The following is a 24,202-nucleotide window of genomic DNA, read 5'->3' as shown; positions in this document are numbered from 1 at the left end:
CTCCGGGTAGCGAGGTGGCCAGGGCCTCCCTCGCTCCGTCGAACTTGCCCACCGCCAGCGCCCAACCCTCCATGGAGAAGTCCAGCTCTTCCGCTCCGTATGTGGCCTTGTTGGTCTCCATCCACTTGGTGCCAGAGGAGAGCATGCTGACCAGGATACCTGTAAGAGGGGGGAGTGATTAGTGGCGTGGCAAAGGGGGGATATGGGGAAGCAGGCATGGGAGGCAGAGAGACAGAGAAAGAGAGAGAGAGAGAGAGAGAGAGAGAGAGAGAGAGAGAGAGAGAGAGAGAGAGAGAGAGAGAGAGAGAGAGAGAGAGAGAGAGAGAGAGAGAGAGAGAGAGAGAAAACACGACAGGAAACTTATCTTGAGGGGAAGGGGAAGGGAAATGGGAGCGAGAAAAGGCAGGTCAGTAACTTGAGAAAGAGGAGGATATGGGGAGGGGGCAGGTCAGTAACAACAGAAGGGAGACACATGTTTTCTCCGCTGGTGTGTGTTGTGTGATTGTGTTACGTGTGTGTTGGAGTGCATGTACTCACCTAGCTATGCTGGCGGGAGTGGAGCTTCAGCTCTTGGGTCATGCCTCAAAACTTAAATCAACCAGCGATTCCTAGGTTGTCTATATTTCAAGTGGTGTATAGTTTCTCCCTCCACCATACATATATAAGCCTAACCTCGATATAAGCCTAACATATACTGTATGTATCAACATATACTGTATGTATCAACATAATAGTAGACATCCGTCAATCCCTTGGGGTTATGGAGTTGTGCCTTGTGTGTCTGGTTGGGTGCAACGTCTGACGTGGCTGTGAAGTCCAACCCGAGAACGGCAATCCCGACCGCAGCGAGCGCAGATAAAAGCCGAAGCGGGTGCGTCTGTCGTTTGAATTATAGCATAGTAGAACTCTGTTTAGTGTTTGCAGGTTATAGTTGTGTGTGTGTAAACTAAAGTCTTTGAAAATGTAATAAGTTATTACGAAACGCGTTCAAGTGTCGCGTCAGACTAGAAATAAAAATGAATTTTGGAGAATTGATTTTTCAATTACCATCGACAGTGAAAAGAAACATAAGAAATATTGAGAAAATTCGTGTTAGAATTATTAATCTTACTTTTTCGGTCATATTAAATAATATATGTTTGCAAGAAAGACTGCTACCAATATATATATATAACCTCGATATATATATATATATATATATATATATATATATATATATATATATATATATATATATATATATGAACACGTTGTACTGAACGGGGGTGAGAATAGCTTGAGCTGTCTCATCCCTTTGTGTGTATTTATACCTCAATAAACTTATTTTAATTCGTGTTTACCTTGACCGAAGAAAGCGTAGGGGCCTCCTAGGTATACGTAGTGCTGGTCCTGTGTAAGACGAGGTCACGCGGATTAAATTATTTCTCACCTCTTTTGGGTTAGTTTTGAAGGAAAGCACATTTTTGTTTGAATGTTGGTGTTTAATAGTTTTATTTGTCACTCATTTATCAATTTTAAGTAATACTTTATTTAGCCAATTTTTCAGACTATAAATTTGTACAATCTGATTTTGCAGAGCCCGAGGCAGTGCTACCAACATACCTGACTCAGGACCCCGCTGGAGCCCGCCAGAGCGAAGGCGGTTAAAGCATTGGTGTTTTTGTAGGTCTTTTGCCCCACTTGAAAATTGTCTCCTGGAAACACGGATACATAAATGCATTACAAATGTATAACATTAAATAAACAGACGAAGATTAACAAATAATGTGATTAAAATCAATTCAATTATAGAAAAAAAATATATTATAACAACGTTTAGTAAAAAAAATCACACAGCGTCAACTGTAATTATTACACTACACTGGAGAGATTATTTACACCACTGGAGAAGTTATTTACATTACTGGGGAGGTTATTTACACCACTGGAGAGGTTATTTACATTACTGGGGAGGTTATTTACACCACTGGAGAGATTATTTACACCACTGGAGAGATTATTTACACCACTGGAGAGGTTATTTACACCATTAAGGGGGAGGTTATTTACACCATTAAGGGGGAGGTTATTTACACCATTAAGGGAGAGGATATTTACACCATTAAGGGGGAGGGTATTCACACAAGGGTGGAGATCACAATAGGTGATCTCCTGTTGTGATCAGGAGCAGGAGATCACAACAGGACCCACGAACTCAAACTAGATCACAGCAGAAGGTAAACTATACGAGCAGGACACACTTGAACACATACTCACCAGGGTAGGGAAGTACCTTGATGACTTCGCCTGCCTTCGTGGACAGGACGTAGCAGGCCCCGCGCCCGTGGAGAGAGATGTAGTCGTGCGACACGACCTTCCGTGGGTAACGAGGGGCGCACGCCTGGTGTAGAGGGAGAGAGCAGTGAGTACTGGGGCGCAGCTCTGATGACAGAGATGAAGGATGAGGGGAGCGATGCAGCTCTGTATGTCGTGAGGATAAACATACTCCAACACATACGATCTCTTCATTAAATAATACTACATAGTCCTCTCCATGCTTGGCATCTTCTTTCAATAATGATTCACTTATTTTATAGACTAGGAATGAGCCGTGATCCTACTGATGATTTTATATTCCAAACACAACTTACCTGACGCCACCAAGTCGAGTCAAACAGCCATGGTACACACATAATGGAAATTAATTCTCGTAATACAGTTAAGGCAATCATGGTGACGGCTCCCACCATGGAACACCCATCTTGGTGAACACAGACACTCACCAAGAGTTTGGACTGGGCGGCTCCTGTCGTATACAGAGTCTCGCCGAAGCCAATCCCTTGATTCTGCATGGTTGCTCCCCACCAGACGGCTTCCTGGCTACGATCTGCGGAGAGGTGGCAGAGTTGATTGGTAGGTGGGTGGTGGTAGTGGCTGGTAGGTGGTATCAGTGGCTGGTAGGCTGGTGAGTGGTGTCAGTGGTTGGTAGGTGGTGTGTGGTGTCAGTGGCTGGTAGGCTGGTGAGTGGTGTCATTGGCTGGTAGGTGGGTGGTGTCAGTGTCTGGTAGGTGGGTGGTGTCATTGGCTGGTAGGTGGGTGGTGTCAGTGTCTGGTAGGTGGGTGGTGTCAGTGTCTGGTAGGTGGGTGGTGTCAGTGTCTGGTAGGTGGGTGGTGTCAGTGTCTGGTAGGTGGGTGGTGTCAGTGTCTGGTAGGTGGGTGGTGTCAGTGTCTGGTAGGTGGGTGGTGTCAGTGTCTGGTAGGTGGGTGGTGTCAGTGTCTGGTAGGTGGGTGGTGTCAGTGTCTGGTAGGTGGGTGGTGTCAGTGTCTGGTAGGTGGGTGGTGTCAGTGTCTGGTAGGTGGGTGGTGTCAGTGTCTGGTAGGTGGGTGGTGCCAGGGGCTGGTAGGTGGGTGGTGTCAGTGTCTGGTAGGTGGGTGGTGTCAGTGTCTGGTAGGTGGGTGGTGCCAGGGGCTGGTAGGTGACTGTGGAGTGGTGCTGTGCAATGTTGTTATCAACCACTATCTGGGGGGGGGAAGCAAGTCAGTTGTTAGAACATCAATTTTTCTTAAGTTTATCTTGATTAATCTGAGTTTTCAACTTTCGTCACCGTTCTCTTATCCTGTTTTCTCTCAATAAAAAAAGGCTAACACAGTCGACCTTGTCTATTCCATCGGTATCATGCATGAAGTGATCATGTCCACTCTTTGATCCCCATTTCTGAAGTTATTAGATTGAAATCCATCGAAGGCATGTTTTGTTCTACGTGTGTGTGCTGGTATTAGTGTAGTGGATGTAGGTACTGGTATTAGTGACAGTACCATACATGGGTACCAGTCCCATACACCACGTGGTATCCAGTCCCATACACCACGTGGTGCCCAGTCCCGTATACTCACCCGTGTAGCTGAGAGAGGGGAGAGAGGGGAGAGGATCACACGTGTCGCTGAAGGTCTTGCACACATAGATGTCCCCCAGAGGCAAGCTGTAGTTCCCGGCCTTGGAGCTCCGTCCCCTCGGCGCCCCGACCACCAGGCTGACACAACACACACACGCAGGTCAGAAATCTCACGTGAAGAAGACAGGTCACAATACCGTGGCCCGAAACGAGATGTTTTTACAAATATATCTAAATGGCTTGAAATAAATGTGATTTTTTATGTACCAAATGTACGAGAGAGAGAGAGAGAGCTCTAGAGAGAGAGAGAGAGAGAGAGAGAGAGAGAGAGAGAGAGAGAGAGAGAGAGAGAGAGAGAGAGAGAGAGAGAGAGAGAGAGAGAGAGAGAGAGAGAGAGAGAGAGAGAGAGACAGAGAGAGAGAGACTTAGACTGAGACTTGCCTTTTCTCTTTGACTTGGTCATGCCACAGAGCCACACTGTAGCCGTAGTAGGAGTCGTTGTTGCCCCTCAGGATTCTAGAGAGGTTTACGTTGAGATTGAAGCCTGAGACTCGGGCCTGGAGGTCCGTCGCCACCACCACCATCGCCACCAGCCACGCCCAGGAACTCATCCTCCTCCTATAATTAAGAAGGAATAAAATGCTTATCTTCAAAAACTAAGACGGTTAGGTTAGGTCGTGGTTTTCTATTCAGCTTTTCAGGTAAACTCAAATATTCACAATATATTTGACAGTACGATTTAATACTAAGTGTAGATAAGTACAATTCCTGATTGTCATACATAGTACATTATTGCACTTATGGAGCTGTAACATTTACCTCCCCATTTTTGGAGGACGGGCTGGGAAGTGCCCGACTCTCAACCTTCACGTTATCTAGAATGTGTGTAGACTTTTTCCTTGTATTCAGACTTTTCTGATGTCAATGCTCGTGTGTACTTAAATGTTTATACCAACGAGCAGTGATTTTGTGTATTTGTCGTTTAAAGCATTTTTTGTTTAGGCTTAAAGCTCGCCCTCTTAAAAGCTTATCTTAAGTTTCATTCTACAAGGTTTCCCCTGGAACACGATCCACCAATATGTTGACATCAGGGCCCCAATTACTCACCTATTTGTATTTACATGTTTGTGTGTGTGTGTACTCACCTAGTTGTTGAGCTCTGGCTTTTTGATCCCGCCTTTCAACTGTCAATCAACTGGTGTACAGATTCCTGAGTCTACTGGGCTCTATCATATTTACATTTGAAACTGTGTATGGAATCAGCCTCCACCACATCACTGCCTAGTGCATTCCATCTGTTAACTACTCTGACACTGAAAAAGTTCTTTCTAACGTCTCTGTGGCTCATTTGGGTACTAAGTTTCCACCTGTGTTCCCTTATTCGCGTACCACCAGTGTTAAACAGTTTATCTTAATCTACTCTGTCAATTCCTCTTAGAATTTTGTAGGTAGTAATCATGTCTCCCCTAACTGTGTGTGTGTATTTAATATTTGTATTTACTATTTGTACCTGCAGAATCGGATATTAGCTCTTGGACCCCGCCTTTCTAACTAATCTAATTTTCCTCTATTATATCTACTACATATGTTTCTCTCAAACACGCTCACACACACATCCCCAGGAAGTAGCCCGTAGCAGCTGTCTAACTCCCAGGTGCCCATTTACTGCTAGATGAACAGGAGCGTCAGGGTGAAAGAAACTGCCCATTTGTTTCTGCTTCGGCTGGGAACCGAACTCGGGCCCATAGGACTACGACCCCCGAGTGCTGTCCACTCAGCCCAATGTGTGTGTGCGTGTGTGTACTTACCTAGTTGTACTCATCTATGTAGAGAAAAATAGGTTGACACACACAGACCCAGGAAGCAGCCCGTAACAGCTGTCTAATTCCCAGGTACCTATTTACTGCTAAGTAACAGGCACATCAGGGGTGAAAGAAACACTGCCTTTTTTGTTTCCGCCGGCGCCGGGAATCGAACCCTGGACCTCAGGACTACGTATCCAGCGTGCTGACCACTTAGCTACAGAGCCCTGGCGGTATTTGTGACCGACTGAAATAATATGTTTATACGTGTGCATGTGAGTGATTATGTGCGTGAGTGCCTCGCTGAACAGCCACATTGGCTTAAGATTGTTGAAGATTAGGACACCACAAGAGGTGGCACGGGCATGAATAGCCCGTAAGTGGTACAGTTCTTGGGGAGAATGTGGTCTTCGGTCGCACACAACCGCAGGAAGTGCCGTCTAAAAATACTGGTGGCGGATGTCAGGGAGACACTTGGGGTGCAAACCTCTCTTCACTTATCTGGCGGTTGTTTAAATGTTAATATTATAAACTATTAACCCATTCTCGTGTTGGAAAGAGAGAGAGAGAGAGAGAGTACAATTATCACATCTCGTGCATCTGGAGAGACGCTTCGTTACTTTCCGTAGGATGGTATATCACTGGGAGTCCTATAGACTCCAGGAAGCCGGTCGGCCGAGCGGACAGCACGCTGGACTTGTGATCCTGTGGTCCTGGGTTCGATCCCAGGCGCCGGCGAGAAACAATGGGCAGAGTTTCTTTCACCCTATGCCCCTGTTACCTAGCAGTAAAATAGGTACCTGGGTGTTAGTCAGTTGTCACGGGCTGCTTCCTGGGGGTGGAGGCCTGGTCGAGGACCGGGGGGACACTAAAAAGCCCCGAAATCATCTCAAGATAACCACCCCCGAGAGTCGTGTCCCGGGGGTCCTATAGACTCCAGACACCCCAGAGAGCGGTGCATGTGTCATCTGGTGGCTTCGTGTAGTATCCTACAGTCCTGTTATGTATTATGCTAGAATGTCACCTGTAAAGAGACTTAGTAATGATATATTTTCACCAAGGTGGAGGGTTTGACGTTAGACTGGAATTTAAAAGAAATGTAACAATTTAGTAATATTTTGTCTTTAGCCCCCACACAAAAAGATCGCGTATTTCTCCATCTGGCGTTTGCGTTCACGCGTACGTACATGGACTCGTCCTTCATGAGGCTAAAATTTAACTAATCTAACTGTAATTTAAGCAAGTTATTATTTTTTCTCTTTTTTTCTTAGTCTAGTTGAAGACATATTAATTTGAGAGGAGTTGATGAGAATGACATGATTACATGATTGTAACCAATGGCTTCTGTCAGGGCAAATCGTCAGCAAACACAATTTTTGTTTTGTTTGCAATAGAATGTTTTTGTTCTTGATAATTTTTCCTCGGAAATGTTTATCAAGGGAGTGGAGATATGCTATTTATTGTTCAGGTTTGTAATTGTCTCAAATTGTAATTTGATCAACGTTTGAGATGATATTTTTCACCCTTATGAAAAGTCTACTTGGTTTGGAGCGCCGAAGGTTCGTTCTGTACAGGGTTCGTTCTGAACAGGTTTCATAATGTTACCTCACGGGAAAACCTGTCCTGTTCTCACAGCTGGACGATCATAGAGTCCGCTACTAACCTTATCAGTATCAAATTAAACAAATCTATAAGGACCGTGACATATATTTTGACCATGTCGTAGCTCAGTCGATAAAGGCAGAGTCTGGGATGATCTCGGACATAGGTTCGAATCCTCGTCACGGCCCTTGTGGATTTGTTCATTTGATGCATCACGCTATTGTGATTTCTGTGTATTTATCAGTATCAAATTAAACAAAATAATTGATTTTGTAATCATTGTACTGCCACTGGAATAAAAGGATCTTTGGAGTATTGTGGAAACACATGAAAATTTTAATTATAAAGTTCTACGCATTCAATTTTTGGTACAAATGTGATTGTGTTGAAATATCCAGAAAGTGTTGGTATTGATATGTGAATTTATCATTTACACATCTCTATGTAACCATTAAATATATTTTTGATTCTCTGAAATTTTACTTTTCATGAAATTTTGAGTTATTTTAGTTTGAAGTTTGCAAGCTGAAACTGCCTTTCTTACGTACAGTTATCGGAAGGAATATGCTAGTGGAGTGGAGATATGCTATTTAATTTGAGATAAGCTATTCAGTTATTTTAGTTTGAAGTTTGCAAGCTGAAACTGCCTTTCATACGTACAGTTATCTGAAGCAATATGCTAGTGGAGTGGAGATATGCTATTTATTGTTCAGGTTTGTAATTGTCTAAAATTGAAATTTGATCAACGTTTGAGATGATATTTTTCACCCTTATGAAAATTCTACTTGGTTTACTCGTCACAACCCTTGTGGATTTGTTCATTTGATGCATCACGCTATTGTGATTTCTGTGTATTTATCAGTATCAAATTAAGGGGGCATATCATTCTAAATCGTTATAAATTAAAAGTTGTTCAGTTTGCTTATAAATTTTTTTATGAAATGGTTATAGAAAGGGCTGCAACTGGTCCAAGTTTCACCATCACACCCTAAACAGAAAAGGAGAAAAAAAATGCACAACGTATTATGCAACGAATGTTCAACATTCTCAAATAATCTCAGGGAACACATGTGTCAACTAAAATGTCTACTATGTGCTGTAGAAGCACAAACTTTTGTAATAATTGTAATATGTATGTGCAATATATTTATATTTAAATTTTTTTTTTTCTTTTGGCCAATATTTGTTTCTCGTTTGTTATCAAGGGATTTGCATGAAACTTGCACACCTTGCTCAATGGATGCGTATCTGCAAGGGTGCCGATTATGAACGAAATCTGTCGAAGTCAAGCTCAGCTACAGGTGGCCGAACTTGGATCTTTATTTTACTCTGGAAAGTAATTTAAACCTTCAAATTACTTCAGAGCTTTCATTTATTAATCAATTTACATGCAAATTACACCTTATATGTAGCGTTTGTGCTTCTACAGAATCTAGTAGACATTTTAGTCCAAAGTCTATTTGTTGATTTTATAAAAATTTATAAATATCACATATTGCATATTTTTTTAGAAGGGTAACTTTGAAAAATTATATTGTTGCACTAAACATTTTTTGATAAAACTGATCACTAGAATCCTTTATTATGTGCTTAATTTAATAACTGAGTGTTATAGAAATGATTTTAGTTGACACATGTGTTCCCTGAAACTATTTGAAAATTCGTTGCATAATTCGTTGTTTATTTTTTTTCTCCTTTTCTGTTTAGGGTGTGATGATGAAACTTGGACCAGCTGCAGCCCTTTCTATAACCATTTCATAAAAAAATTTATAAGCAAATTGAACCACTTTTAATTTTACATTGATATGCCACCTTAAACAAAATAATTGATTTTGTAATCATTGTACTGCCACTGGAATAAAAGGATCTTTGGAGTATTGTGGAACCAAATTAAAATTTGAATTATTAAGTTCTACGCATTCAATTTTTGGTACAAATGTGATTGTGTTGAAATATCCAGAAAAGTCTTGTTATTGATATGTGAATTTATCATTTACACATCTCTATGTAACCATTAAATATATTTTTGATTCTCTGAAATTTTACTTTTCATGAAATTTTGAGTTATTTTAGTTTGAAGTTTGCAAGCTGAAACTGCCTTTCTTACGTACAGTTATCGGAAGGAATATGCTAGTGGAGTGGAGATATGCTATTTAATTTGAGATAAGCTATTCAGTTATTTTAGTTTGAAGTTTGCAAGCTGAAACTGCCTTTCATACGTACAGTTATCTGAAGCAATATGCTAGTGGAGTGGAGATATGCTATTTATTGTTCAGGTTTGTAATTGTCTAAAATTGAAATTTGATCAACGTTTGAGATGATATTTTTCACCCTTATGAAAATTCTTCTTGGTTTACTCGTCACGGCCCTTGTGGATTTGTTCATTTGATGCATCACGCTATTGTGATTTCTGTGTATTTATCAGTATCAAATTAAACAAAATAATTGATTTTGTTGTAATCATTGTACTGACACTGGAATAAAAGGATCTTTGGAGTATTGAGGAAACAAATTAAAATTTGAATAATAAAGTTCTACGCATTCAATTTTTGGTACAAATGTGATTGTGTTGAAATATCCAGAAAAGTCTTGTTATTGATATGTGAATTTATCATTTACACATCTCTATGTAACCATTAAATATATTTTTGATTCTCTGAAATTTTACTTTTCATGAAATTTTGAGTTATTTTAGTTTGAAGTTTGCAAGCTGAAACTGCCTTTCTTACGTACAGTTATCGGAAGGAATATGCTAGTGGAGTGGAGATATGCTATTTAATTTGAGATAAGCTATTCAGTTATTTTAGTTTGAAGTTTGCAAGCTGAAACTGCCTTTCATACGTACAGTTATCTGAAGCAGTATGCTAGTGGAGTGGAGATATGCTATTTATTGTTCAGGTTTGTAATTGTCTAAAATTGAAATTTGATCAACGTTTGAGATGATATTTTTCACCCTTATGAAAATTCTACTTGGTTTACTCGTCACGGACCTTGTGGATTTGTTCATTTGATGCATCACGCTATTGTGATTTCTGTGTATTTATCAGTATCAAATTAAGGGGGCATATTCTAAATCGTTATATATTAAAAGTTGTTCAATTTGCTTATAAATTTTTTTATGAAATGGTTATTGAAAGGGCTGCAACTGGTCCAAGTTTCACCATCACACCCTAAACAGAAAAGGAGAAAAAAAATACACAACGTATTATGCAACGAATGTTCAACATTCTCAAATAATCTCAGGGAACACGTGTCAACTAAAATGTCTACTATGTGCTGTAGAAGCACAAACTCTTGTAATAATTGTAATATGTATGTGCAATATATTTATATTTAAATTTTTTTTTTTTTCTTTTTTTCTTTTTTTTCTTTTTGGCCAATATTTGTTTCTCGTTTGTTATCAAGGGATTTGCATGAAGTAAGTAAGTAAGTAATTATCAAAAGAAGGCACCAAACCGGGAAGGCTATTTAGCACCATCAAATACGCAAAATAATCAGAGGGCGCTAAATATCACCAAGGATGCCAATACGAGAACAAAAACGCATAAGGCGAACGATATCAAAAGTATCCGAGTCACCAAGAATTCTATCGAGGGACAGGTGACCGCGAGAGGCGGTCGGAAAGCAAGACACACGCTCGTCCTGGAAGTCAGGACATTCAAGAAGGACATGCACGACCGTAAGAGGGACAATGCAACTAGGACAATAAGGAGCAGGGCGGCGCTCCATCAAGTGACCATGGGTTAAGCGAGTATGGCCCATACGCAACCTCGCCAGAGCTGTTTCCCACCGCCGGTTACGGTGGAAGGAGGACGGCCACGAGGAAACACAACATTTAAGAGTACGTAGCTTGTTACCAGTAACAGACAACCAAGAAGGCTGCCAACGGGTAAGGACTGAGGAATGGATAACCGGGTAAAAGTCGGAATACGGAATGCCTTTGCGAGAGATGGGGCAAGAGCGGACAGCTTCCTTGGCAGCAGCATCTGCACGCTCATTTAAAGACACACCAATATGGCTGGGAACCCAACAAAACTCAACCGACTTAAATTTACTGTGAACGAGAAACAGCCAATGCTGGATCTCGACAACTACTGGATGAACCGGATTAAAGGACCCGAGAGCCATGAGGGCACTACGAGAGTCAACAACAACCACAAAGGAAGACTGACAACGAGAAAGCAGGAGACGAAGAGCATAGAGAATAGCATAAAGTTCCGCTGTAAAGATACTAGTCTCCGGAGGCAAGCGACACATATAAGTGCGATCAGGAAAAACAACAGAGTAGCCAACACCGTCCGCTGACTTAGACCCATCGGTGAAGACAGAAACGGAGCGGGAGTGAGAAGAAAAGTGCTCGAGGAAAAGGCGTTTTAGAACCGTAGGAGGGGTAAAAGCTTTAGTGATACGGGTCAAGGATGTACAAAACCGCGGAAGAGGGACCCTCCACGGGGGCAAAGAAGGAACAACACGAGGAGAAACATCAGAAATACGAACGGAAAGAGAATCCTGTAGGCGAGATAACCGGACAGAAAGAGGGAGGTGGTGAAGAGGAACAGGAACCGCAGGAGGGGTAAAAGTTAAAGCACGACAGAGGCGAGAGGAAGGATGTTGCACGGACCGCGCAAGATAGCGAAGACAGTAGCGATCACGGCGGTCCTGGAGAGACAGGAACCCAGTGTCAACATACAAGCTAAGGATGGGAGTCGAACGAAAGGCACCAGAACTGAGGCGCAACCCAGTATGGTGCAAAGCATCAAGACGGCGAAGAGTAGAAGGAGAAGCAGACGAGTAAGCAGGGCAACCATAATCGAGCTTAGACAGGACGAGAGAGGAATGTAAAGCAAGGAGAGTGCGCCTATCTGCCCCCCAAGAAGTATGGGACAAGACCCGAAGGAGGGTAAGGGCCTTAGAGCACTCAACACGGAGGTAAGAGATATGGGGAGACCAAGACAAACGAGTGTCAAGGAATAACCCCAAAAGCTTCGCGGAATCTTTGTATTCAAGGGGATGACCATAAAGTGACAAAGAGGGACGAAGAACAACCCGTTTCCGCGTAAAAGTCATGGCACAAGTCTTAGAAGTAGAGAACTTGAAGCCATGACCTGTGGCCCAAGACGACACGGCATCAATTGCAAGTTGAAGCCGGCGTTGAAGGAGAGGCGAATCATCACCCTGACAACAAAGGGTAAGATCATCGACATAGAGAGCGGAGAAGACACCAGAAGGAAGAGAGGAAAGAAGACCATTGAGGGCAACCAGAAAAAGAGTAGTGCTCAGAACACTACCCTGGGGCACACCTTCGTATTGCTGAAAAGAGGGAGAGAGAGCGGTACCAAGGCGCACCCGAAAGGAACGACGAGAGAGGAAGCTGCGAAGAAAGAGAGGGAGATGACCACGAAGGCCAAAAGAATGAAGTTGAGATAGGATATGATAACGCCAAGTGGTGTCGTAAGCCTTTTCTAGGTCAAAAAGGACGGCAACAACGGAGGTCTTCGCAGCAAAAGCAGAACGAATATAGACCTCCAAGTTCACCAGGACATCTGTCGTGCTGCGGCACTTGCGGAAACCAAATTGAGAAGGGGAGAGGAGGTGATGGTGTTCCAGGAACCACATCAGACGATTGTTAACCATACGTTCAAAGAGTTTGCAGACACAACTTGTGAGAGCAATAGGGCGAAAGTCCTTAGGGGAAGTACCCAGAGACCCCGGTTTGCGAACAGGGAGGACAACGGCATCGAGCCAGTCCCCAGGGACTGACGACGACTCCCAGATCCGATTATACAGACTCAGTAAATACTGAGACGTGCTCGGAGGGAGATGGCGAAGCATCTCATAATGAATACCATCAGAGCCCGCCGCCGTAGAACCGCAGAGGGCCAGGGCAGAACGAAGTTCAGAGAGAGAGAAGGGATCATTATAGGGAAGCTGAAGATGAGTGCAGAAATCTAAAGGACGAGACTCAAGGACAGGTTTACGAAGAAGGAAAGATTGGGGAAGATGAAGACCAGAGCTAACAGAAGAAAAGTGGGAACCCAGTTCGGAAGCGACCTGCAACGGGTCCGCCACAAGAGTATCATGGAGGTGAAGGACCGGTGAAACATCGGGAACGAACTTACCCGCTATCTTGCGGATACGCTTCCAGATCTGGGCCAGAGGGGTTTCGGACGTAATTGTTGAGACATAAGATGCCCAACATTCACGTTTAGCCGTACGGATGGCCCTACGGGCCACCGCACTCGCTTTCCGAAAGAAAAGAAAAGAATTGGTCGTCTGCCTACGGCGGTGCCTCTTCCAGGCTGCACGCTTACAGCGGACAGCCCGAGCACAGTCCGCATTCCACCAAGGAACGCACTTCCGTGGACCCCGAGAGGAAGAGCGAGGAATAGAGCGGAGGGCAGCGTTGAAGACAGTGTCATGAAAAAGGAGGAGAGCGCGAGAGAGGGGCAGAAGGGAGAGGTCAGAGAGAGTAGCACTGAGGGAAAATAGGGTCCAGTCCGCCTTAGCAAACTGCCACCTAGGGAAAGAGAGGGAAGGGCGAAAAGAGAAAAAGGAAACAAGGATGGGGAAATGATCACTTCCATGGAGGTCATCAAGAACCTGCCACGTGAAACCTAAGTAAAGAGAAGAAGAGCAGAGAGAAAGATCAAGACAAGAAAGGGTGCGAGTCCGAGAGTCCAAATGAGTGGGCTCACCAGAATTCAGAAGAGACAGGGAAGAAGAGAGGAGAAACGGCTCAAGGAGGCGACCCCGGGTATTCGTCAGAACGTCACCCCAAAGAGAATGACGACAATTGAAGTCACCCAGCAGGAGCACAGGTTCCGGCAAGGAGTCTAGGAGGTGTTTCAAATCAGGAAGAGAGAGCGGGACACTCGGGGGGAGATAAATGGAACAAACTGTGTACCATTTCCCCACAAAGATACGAGCAGCAGAACAATGGAGAGGCGAAGGAAAAAGTAAAGGAACAAAGGGAACATCAGCCCGAATCAAGAGAGCAGAAGAATTAGAAGCCCCAGCAATGGCTGGGGGGGGGGGGGAGAGAAAGGAATAGCCACGAAAACGACCAGGACGAGCACCAAGCATCGGCTCCTGGAGACAGACACAAAGGGGCGAAAACCGCGAAATCAGAAGTTGGAGTTCGAGGAAATTGGCGTAATAACCTCGAACATTCCATTGAAGAATGGACAACGACGAGAAGAGAAAGGACAAAAACAGAGAACAAGGAAGAAACAAAGGCGAAAGAGCAACAGAGCACGTTAAAGAATATCAGGGTCGGGATCAGGGTCAGCAAAGTCAGGGTTAGGGGGCATGGGTAAACTGAGCAAAGACGGAGGGAAGGAAACGGGAGAACAGATCAGAGGTGGGCGGGCAGGGTCCGGAGGAGGAGGAGGAAGAGGAGGAGACAACGGAGAGGAGCAGTCAAGGACAGCAGCAGGAAGAGGGGGAGTAGAAAGAGGGGAGCGCACCCCAGCAAGAGCAGCAACCGAAAGGGAAGCAGGGGCCAAAGAAACCTCCATAGCAGGAACAGGGTGCGCAAGCACTGAAACGGAAGGGGAAGGAGCAACAGAGCCAGAAGGAGGAGCTGAGGAAGAAAGCGAAGCCTTCTTACCCGCCGGGGAAGAGGATGGAGAGGAGCCAGGCTTACGCTTCTGACTTAAAGAGACCGGTGTCCCAGCAACTACGTACCGGGCAACGGATTCCAGTGTCTCAACAGGAGAAGCCGAACGAGAGCACACACGACGGCCGTTAGGAGAGCGATGGACATCCGCCCGCACCGACAGGCGGTGGGGAGAGCCGATAGATGGAGGAAGAGGATGGGAAGGAGGACCGGAGGGGGACGAGGAAGAAGACACAGAAGACACGACAGACCGGGTAGAAAGAAGGGGAACCCCAGACAGAGGACCAGGAGGAGGATCCTTCGGGAGAGAACCCAAAGGGACAGAGGAGGGGGCAGTGGGCGCATCAGGGTCCAAGGCCCGGAAACGGTTGTGAGTCTGAGGAAGGCGGGAAGGACGAGGAGAGGAAGAGCGCAACACGCGAGCATAAGAGATATTAGCATAAGGCGGGAGCCGGCGAACCTGGCGCCTCGCCTCAGGAAAAGATAAACGCTCCCGGTGCTTCAAGTTGAGGACGGCTGCCTCAAGCTTGTAATGGACACACGCACGGGAGAAGGTAGGATGGGCCTCACCGCAGTTGAGGCAACGAGCCTGGGGAGAAGCGCACTCCGACTTAAAGTGACCTTCGCCACCACACAAAGGACAGAGAGAGACAGTCCCGGAGCAGCGGAGGGCACCATGCCCAAACCTCCAGCACTTGTTGCAGAGCCGAGGAGAAGGAATGTACTCCTGGACAGAGCACCTGGCACCAGCAAGAATGACAGAGGGTGGAAGGGTCCTACCATCAAAGGTAATCTTCACAACCCGGAGGGGTTGACGGCGACTACCACGAGGAGGACGAGTAAACGTGTCCACCTGGAGAATAGAATGGCCCTGGGCAGCGAGGGTATGTCGAATATCGTCGTGGCAGTCGCGCAGGTCCCGAACACCGGTCGCAACATGGGGCGGGAGCAAAATAGTGCCAACACTGGCATTCAACTGAGCGTTCTTCGAGACCCGAACGGGGGTCTCGCCAAGGCAGGATAAGGCAGCCAAGCGGGAAGCAGCATCCTGAGAAGGAGCAGCAACGACACGTGTACCGAGACGAGTGGGGTTGAAAGTAATGGAGGCATCCATGGAATCAATGAGATGTCGATGGAGGGAGAAATCGTCAGGAGGCGCAGAATCAAGAGGGAGGAGATCAAAATATTTGGACCACGAAGCGGGACCAAACAAGGCTTGATAGGTAGCAGAACTGGAAGGAATCGAGCGAGGGCGGCCGTGACGAGGACGGCGGTGAGAACCCCCGGAGAGAGAGGGGTTAAAAGGCGCAGTAGTTACAACTAGAGAAGGAGCCGCGCCAGGGGACGAGGTAGTCACCACTGGGGGCTTGGGGCTCGACCCAACCACAGAGGAGGGAGGGGAGCCAGAGGAAGGAGTCAGAGAGGCCAAAGGAGGAGCAAGGTCGGGGCCCAATGCAGCGGAGGCTACAGAGCCCGGTCTTCCAATATGGACCGACTCGGGGGCTTGGTCGCCCACCCCACGAGCCTGAGAAGGTAAACCAGAAGAAGCCGAAACAGGGGTTATCATCTTGACGAAAGAAGAATTCACTCACGAATGTGCCCCCACACCCACCATGGAGCCACAATTAGAGGCAGGACACCCAACAAGAAGCTATCGCCGATCTTGTCGGGGCCTCCTAGGGGTGCGTCGTGAGTATACGCCCCACAAACGCCACCTTAAGAAACCGACAGTCCGTCGAGATCGGGTTCAGTGACGAAGTGGGGATTGACAATAAAAGGTTCCCCTCGCTCTCGACGTCGGGTACTGCAGTTCTACGGGTGCATGAGTATGCCTCCTCAAGCACCCGGGCGTCAAAATAGAAGAAGTCCAAGGGAAGAACCAGAACGAGCAAAAGGTCGGCAGGAAACGGCAAGCAGATAGGAGAAGAGGGGGGAGAAAAACGAAACAGAAGGAAAAGGAAAAGATGCCCAGCAGAATTGGAGAGGACGGCAGCAGGAGCACAAGGCTAGAAAAGGACAGAGGACTGTCCCAAGAAGCATCACACTCCGGCAGCCGCCCACTAAGCCCCCACACGGCGACAACGAGCTGAGCGGGGAGGGGGGGATTTGCATGAAACTTGCACACCTTGCTCAATGGATGCGTATCTGCAAGGGTGCCAATTATGAACGAAATCTGTCGAAGTCAAGCTCAGCTACAGGTGGCCGAACTTGGATCTTTATTTTACTCTGGAAAGTAATTTAAACCTTCAAACTACTTCAGAGCTTTCATTTATTAATCAATTTACATGCAAATTACACCTTATATGTAGCGTTTGTGCTTCTACAGAATCTAGTAGACATTTTAGACCAAAGTCTATTTGTTGATTTTATAAAAATTTATAAATATCACATATTGCATATTTTTTTAGAAGGGTAACTTTGAAAAATTATATTGTTGCACTAAACACTTTTTTGATAAAACTGATCACTAGAATCCTTTATTATGTGCTTAATTTAATATCTGAGTGTTATAGAAATGATTTTAGTTGACACATGTGTTCCCTGAAACTATTTGAAAATTCGTTGTTTATTTTTTTTCTCCTTTTCTGTTTAGGGTGTGATGATGAAACTTGGACCAGCTGCAGCCCTTTCTATAACCATTTCATAAAAAAATTTATAAGCAAATTGAACCACTTTTAATTTTACATTGATATGCCACCTTAAACAAAATAATTGATTTTGTAATCATTGTACTGCCACTGGAATAAAAGGATCTTTGGAGTATTGTGGAACCAAATTAAAATTTGAATTATAAAGTTCTACGCATTCAATTTTTGGTACAAATGTGATTGTGTTGAAATATCCAGAAAAGTCTTGTTATTGATATGTGAATTTATCATTTACACATCTCTATGTAACCATTAAATATATTTTTGATTCTCTGAAATTTTACTTTTCATGAAATTTTGAGTTATTTTAGTTTGAAGTTTGCAAGCTGAAACTGCCTTTCTTACGTACAGTTATCGGAAGGAATATGCTAGTGGAGTGGAGATATGCTATTTAATTTGAGATAAGCTATTCAGTTATTTTAGTTTGAAGTTTGCAAGCTGAAACTGCCTTTCATACGTACAGTTATCTGAAGCAATATGCTAGTGGAGTGGAGATATGCTATTTATTGTTCAGGTTTGTAATTGTCTAAAATTGAAATTTGATCAACGTTTGAGATGATATTTTTCACCCTTATAAAAATTCTACTTGGTTTACTCGCCACGGCCCTTGTGGATTTGTTCATTTGATGCATCACGCTATTATGATTTCTGTGTATTTATCAGTATCAAATTAAACAAAATAATTGATTTTGTAATCATTGTACTGCCACTGGAATAAAATGATCTTTGGAGTATTGTGGAAACAAATTAAAATTTGAATTATAAAGTTCTACGCATTCAATTTTTGGTACAGATGTGATTGTGTTGAAATATCCAGAAAGTGTTGGTATTGATATGTGAATTTATCATTTACACATCTCTATGTAACCATTAAATATATTTTTGATTCTCTGAAATTTTACTTTTCATGAAATTTTGAGTTATTTTAGTTTGAAGTTTGCAAGCTGAAACTGCCTTTCTTACGTACAGTTATCGGAAGGAATACGCTAGTGGAGTGGAGATATGCTATTTAATTTGAGATAAGCTATTCAGTTATTTTAGTTTGAAGTTTGCAAGCTGAAACTGCCTTTCATACGTACAGTTATCTGAAGCAATATGCTAGTGGAGTGGAGATATGCTATTTATTGTTCAGGTTTGTATTTGTCTAAAATTGAAATTTGATCAACGTTTGAGATGATATTTTTCACCCTTATGAAAATTCTACTTGGTTTACTCGTCACGGCCCTTGTGGATTTGTTCATTTGATGCATCACGCTATTGTGATTTCTGTGTATTTATCAGTATCAAATTAAGGGGGCATATCATTCTAAATCGTTATAAATTAAAAGTTGTTCAGTTTGCTTATAAATTTTTTTATGAAATGGTTATAGAAAGGGCTGCAACTGGTCCAAGTTTCACCATCACACCCTAAACAGAAAAGGAGAAAAAAAATACACAACGTATTATGCAACGAATGTTCAACATTCTCAAATAATCTCAGGGAACACATGTGTCAACTAAAATGTCTACTATGTGCTGTAGAAGCACAAACTCTTGTAATAATTGTAATATGTATGTGCAATATATTTATATTTAAAATTTTTTTTTTTCTTTTGGCCAATATTTGTTTCTCGTTTGTTATCAAGGGATTTGCATGAAACTTGCACACCTTGCTCAATGGGTGCGTATCTGCAAGGGTGCCGATTATGAACGAAATCTGTCGAAGTCAAGCTCAGCTACAGGTGGCCGAACTTGGATCTTTATTTTACTCTGGAAAGTATTTTAAACCTTCAAATTACTTCAGAGCTTTCATTTATTAATCAATTTACATGCAAATTACACCTTATATGTAGCGTTTGTGCTTCTATAGAATCTAGTAGACATTTTAGTCCAAAGTCTATTTGTTGATTTTATAAAAATTTATAAATATCACATATTGCATATTTTTTTAGAAGGGTAACTTTGAAAAATTATATTGTTGCACTAAACACTTTTTTGATAAAACTGATCACTAGAATCCTTTATTATGTGCTTAATTTAATATCTGAGTGTTATAGAAATGATTTTAGTTGACACATGTGTTCCCTGAAACTATTTGAAAATTCGTTGCATAATTCGTTGTTTATTTTTTTTCTCCTTTTCTGTTTAGGGTGTGATGATGAAACTTGGACCAGCTGCAGCCCTTTCTATAACCATTTCATAAAAAAATTTATAAGCAAATTGAACCACTTTTAATTTTACATTGATATGCCACCTTAAACAAAATAATTGATTTTGTAATCATTGTACTGCCACTGGAATAAAAGGATCTTTGGAGTATTGTGGAACCAAATTAAAATTTGAATTATAAAGTTCTACGCATTCAATTTTTGGTACAAATGTGATTGTGTTGAAATATCCAGAAAAGTCTTGTTATTGATATGTGAATTTATCATTTACACATCTCTATGTAACCATTAAATATATTTTTGATTCTCTGAAATTTTACTTTTCATGAAATTTTGAGTTATTTTAGTTTGAAGTTTGCAAGCTGAAACTGCCTTTCTTACGTACAGTTATCGGAAGGAATATGCTAGTGGAGTGGAGATATGCTATTTAATTTGAGATAAGCTATTCAGTTATTTTAGTTTGAAGTTTGCAAGCTGAAACTGCCTTTCATACGTACAGTTATCTGAAGCAATATGCTAGTGGAGTGGAGATATGCTATTTATTGTTCAGGTTTGTAATTGTCTAAAATTGAAATTTGATCAACGTTTGAGATGATATTTTTCACCCTTATAAAAATTCTACTTGGTTTACTCGCCACGGCCCTTGTGGATTTGTTCATTTGATGCATCACGCTATTATGATTTCTGTGTATTTATCAGTATCAAATTAAACAAAATAATTGATTTTGTAATCATTGTACTGCCACTGGAATAAAATGATCTTTGGAGTATTGTGGAAACAAATTAAAATTTGAATTATAAAGTTCTACGCATTCAATTTTTGGTACAGATGTGATTGTGTTGAAATATCCAGAAAGTGTTGGTATTGATATGTGAATTTATCATTTACACATCTCTATGTAACCATTAAATATATTTTTGATTCTCTGAAATTTTACTTTTCATGAAATTTTGAGTTATTTTAGTTTGAAGTTTGCAAGCTGAAACTGCCTTTCTTACGTACAGTTATCGGAAGGAATATGCTAGTGGAGTGGAGATATGCTATTTAATTTGAGATAAGCTATTCAGTTATTTTAGTTTGAAGTTTGCAAGCTGAAACTGCCTTTCATACGTACAGTTATCTGAAGCAATATGCTAGTGGAGTGGAGATATGCTATTTATTGTTCAGGTTTGTAATTGTCTAAAATTGAAATTTGATCAACGTTTGAGATGATATTTTTCACCCTTATAAAAATTCTACTTGGTTTACTCGCCACGGCCCTTGTGGATTTGTTCATTTGATGCATCACGCTATTATGATTTCTGTGTATTTATCAGTATCAAATTAAACAAAATAATTGATTTTGTAATCATTGTACTGCCACTGGAATAAAATGATCTTTGGAGTATTGTGGAAACAAATTAAAATTTGAATTATAAAGTTCTACGCATTCAATTTTTGGTACAGATGTGATTGTGTTGAAATATCCAGAAAGTGTTGGTATTGATATGTGAATTTATCATTTACACATCTCTATGTAACCATTAAATATATTTTTGATTCTCTGAAATTTTACTTTTCATGAAATTTTGAGTTATTTTAGTTTGAAGTTTGCAAGCTGAAACTGCCTTTCTTACGTACAGTTATCGGAAGGAATACGCTAGTGGAGTGGAGATATGCTATTTAATTTGAGATAAGCTATTCAGTTATTTTAGTTTGAAGTTTGCAAGCTGAAACTGCCTTTCATACGTACAGTTATCTGAAGCAATATGCTAGTGGAGTGGAGATATGCTATTTATTGTTCAGGTTTGTATTTGTCTAAAATTGAAATTTGATCAACGTTTGAGATGATATTTTTCACCCTTATGAAAATTCTACTTGGTTTACTCGTCACGGCCCTTGTGGATTTGTTCATTTGATGCATCACGCTATTGTGATTTCTGTGTATTTATCAGTATCAAATTAAGGGGGCATATCATTCTAAATCGTTATAAATTAAAAGTTGTTCAGTTTGCTTATAAATTTTTTTATGAAATGGTTATAGAAAGGGCTGCAACTGGTCCAAGTTTCACCATCACACCCTAAACAGAAAAGGAGAAAAAAAATACACAACGTATTATGCAACGAATGTTCAACATTCTCAAATAATCTCAGGGAACACATGTGTCAACTAAAATGTCTACTATGTGCTGTAGAAGCACAAACTCTTGTAATAATTGTAATATGTATGTGCAATATATTTATATTTAAAATTTTTTTTTTTCTTTTGGCCAATATTTGTTTCTCGTTTGTTATCAAGGGATTTGCATGAAACTTGCACACCTTGCTCAATGGGTGCGTATCTGCAAGGGTGCCGATTATGAACGAAATCTGTCGAAGTCAAGCTCAGCTACAGGTGGCCGAACTTGGATCTTTATTTTACTCTGGAAAGTATTTTAAACCTTCAAATTACTTCAGAGCTTTCATTTATTAATCAATTTACATGCAAATTACACCTTATATGTAGCGTTTGTGCTTCTATAGAATCTAGTAGACATTTTAGTCCAAAGTCTATTTGTTGATTTTATAAAAATTTATAAATATCACATATTGCATATTTTTTTAGAAGGGTAACTTTGAAAAATTATATTGTTGCACTAAACACTTTTTTGATAAAACTGATCACTAGAATCCTTTATTATGTGCTTAATTTAATATCTGAGTGTTATAGAAATGATTTTAGTTGACACATGTGTTCCCTGAAACTATTTGAAAATTCGTTGCATAATTCGTTGTTTATTTTTTTTCTCCTTTTCTGTTTAGGGTGTGATGATGAAACTTGGACCAGCTGCAGCCCTTTCTATAACCATTTCATAAAAAAATTTATAAGCAAATTGAACCACTTTTAATTTTACATTGATATGCCACCTTAAACAAAATAATTGATTTTGTAATCATTGTACTGCCACTGGAATAAAAGGATCTTTGGAGTATTGTGGAACCAAATTAAAATTTGAATTATAAAGTTCTACGCATTCAATTTTTGGTACAAATGTGATTGTGTTGAAATATCCAGAAAAGTCTTGTTATTGATATGTGAATTTATCATTTACACATCTCTATGTAACCATTAAATATATTTTTGATTCTCTGAAATTTTACTTTTCATGAAATTTTGAGTTATTTTAGTTTGAAGTTTGCAAGCTGAAACTGCCTTTCTTACGTACAGTTATCGGAAGGAATATGCTAGTGGAGTGGAGATATGCTATTTAATTTGAGATAAGCTATTCAGTTATTTTAGTTTGAAATTTGCAAGCTGAAACTGCCTTTCATACGTACAGTTATCTGAAGCAATATGCTAGTGGAGTGGAGATATGCTATTTATTGTTCAGGTTTGTAATTGTCTAAAATTGAAATTTGATCAACGTTTGAGATGATATTTTTCACCCTTATAAAAATTCTACTTGGTTTACTCGCCACGGCCCTTGTGGATTTGTTCATTTGATGCATCACGCTATTATGATTTCTGTGTATTTATCAGTATCAAATTAAACAAAATAATTGATTTTGTAATCATTGTACTGCCACTGGAATAAAATGATCTTTGGAGTATTGTGGAAACAAATTAAAATTTGAATTATAAAGTTCTACGCATTCAATTTTTGGTACAGATGTGATTGTGTTGAAATATCCAGAAAGTGTTGGTATTGATATGTGAATTTATCATTTACACATCTCTATGTAACCATTAAATATATTTTTGATTCTCTGAAATTTTACTTTTCATGAAATTTTGAGTTATTTTAGTTTGAAGTTTGCAAGCTGAAACTGCCTTTCTTACGTACAGTTATCGGAAGGAATATGCTAGTGGAGTGGAGATATGCTATTTAATTTGAGATAAGCTATTCAGTTATTTTAGTTTGAAGTTTGCAAGCTGAAACTGCCTTTCATACGTACAGTTATCTGAAGCAATATGCTAGTGGAGTGGAGATATGCTATTTATTGTTCAGGTTTGTAATTGTCTAAAATTGAAATTTGATCAACGTTTGAGATGATATTTTTCACCCTTATAAAAATTCTACTTGGTTTACTCGCCACGGCCCTTGTGGATTTGTTCATTTGATGCATCACGCTATTATGATTTCTGTGTATTTATCAGTATCAAATTAAACAAAATAATTGATTTTGTAATCATTGTACTGCCACTGGAATAAAATGATCTTTGGAGTATTGTGGAAACAAATTAAAATTTGAATTATAAAGTTCTACGCATTCAATTTTTGGTACAGATGTGATTGTGTTGAAATATCCAGAAAGTGTTGGTATTGATATGTGAATTTATCATTTACACATCTCTATGTAACCATTAAATATATTTTTGATTCTCTGAAATTTTACTTTTCATGAAATTTTGAGTTATTTTAGTTTGAAGTTTGCAAGCTGAAACTGCCTTTCTTACGTACAGTTATCGGAAGGAATACGCTAGTGGAGTGGAGATATGCTATTTAATTTGAGATAAGCTATTCAGTTATTTTAGTTTGAAGTTTGCAAGCT

The 24,202-nt window shown here is 41.0% G+C and overlaps 1 protein-coding gene across 1 annotated transcript in view; it reads right to left on the bottom strand.

The window, feature by feature from the left end:
- LOC123768434 (integrin alpha-8) overlaps positions 1-24,202 on the bottom strand; it is a 125,782-nt gene that overhangs the window by 19,120 nt on the left and 82,460 nt on the right. The window contains 7 exon segments of the mRNA XM_069336024.1: positions 1-159; positions 1,341-1,389; positions 1,603-1,694; positions 2,257-2,380; positions 2,763-2,866; positions 3,874-4,010; positions 4,314-4,490. The exon segment at positions 1-159 is cut by the window's left edge and continues 94 nt beyond it. Of these exon segments, the coding sequence (XP_069192125.1) occupies positions 1-159; positions 1,341-1,389; positions 1,603-1,694; positions 2,257-2,380; positions 2,763-2,866; positions 3,874-4,010; positions 4,314-4,456 (808 nt within the window). The 5' untranslated portion in view covers positions 4,457-4,490.

This window comes from Procambarus clarkii, chromosome 35 (assembly GCF_040958095.1).
Source record: "Procambarus clarkii isolate CNS0578487 chromosome 35, FALCON_Pclarkii_2.0, whole genome shotgun sequence".
In the NCBI taxonomy this organism is placed as follows: Eukaryota; Metazoa; Arthropoda; class Malacostraca; order Decapoda; family Cambaridae; genus Procambarus; species Procambarus clarkii.
The sequence above is the reverse complement of the archived record's forward strand: the minus strand, read 5'-3'. Positions and strand labels throughout refer to the sequence as shown.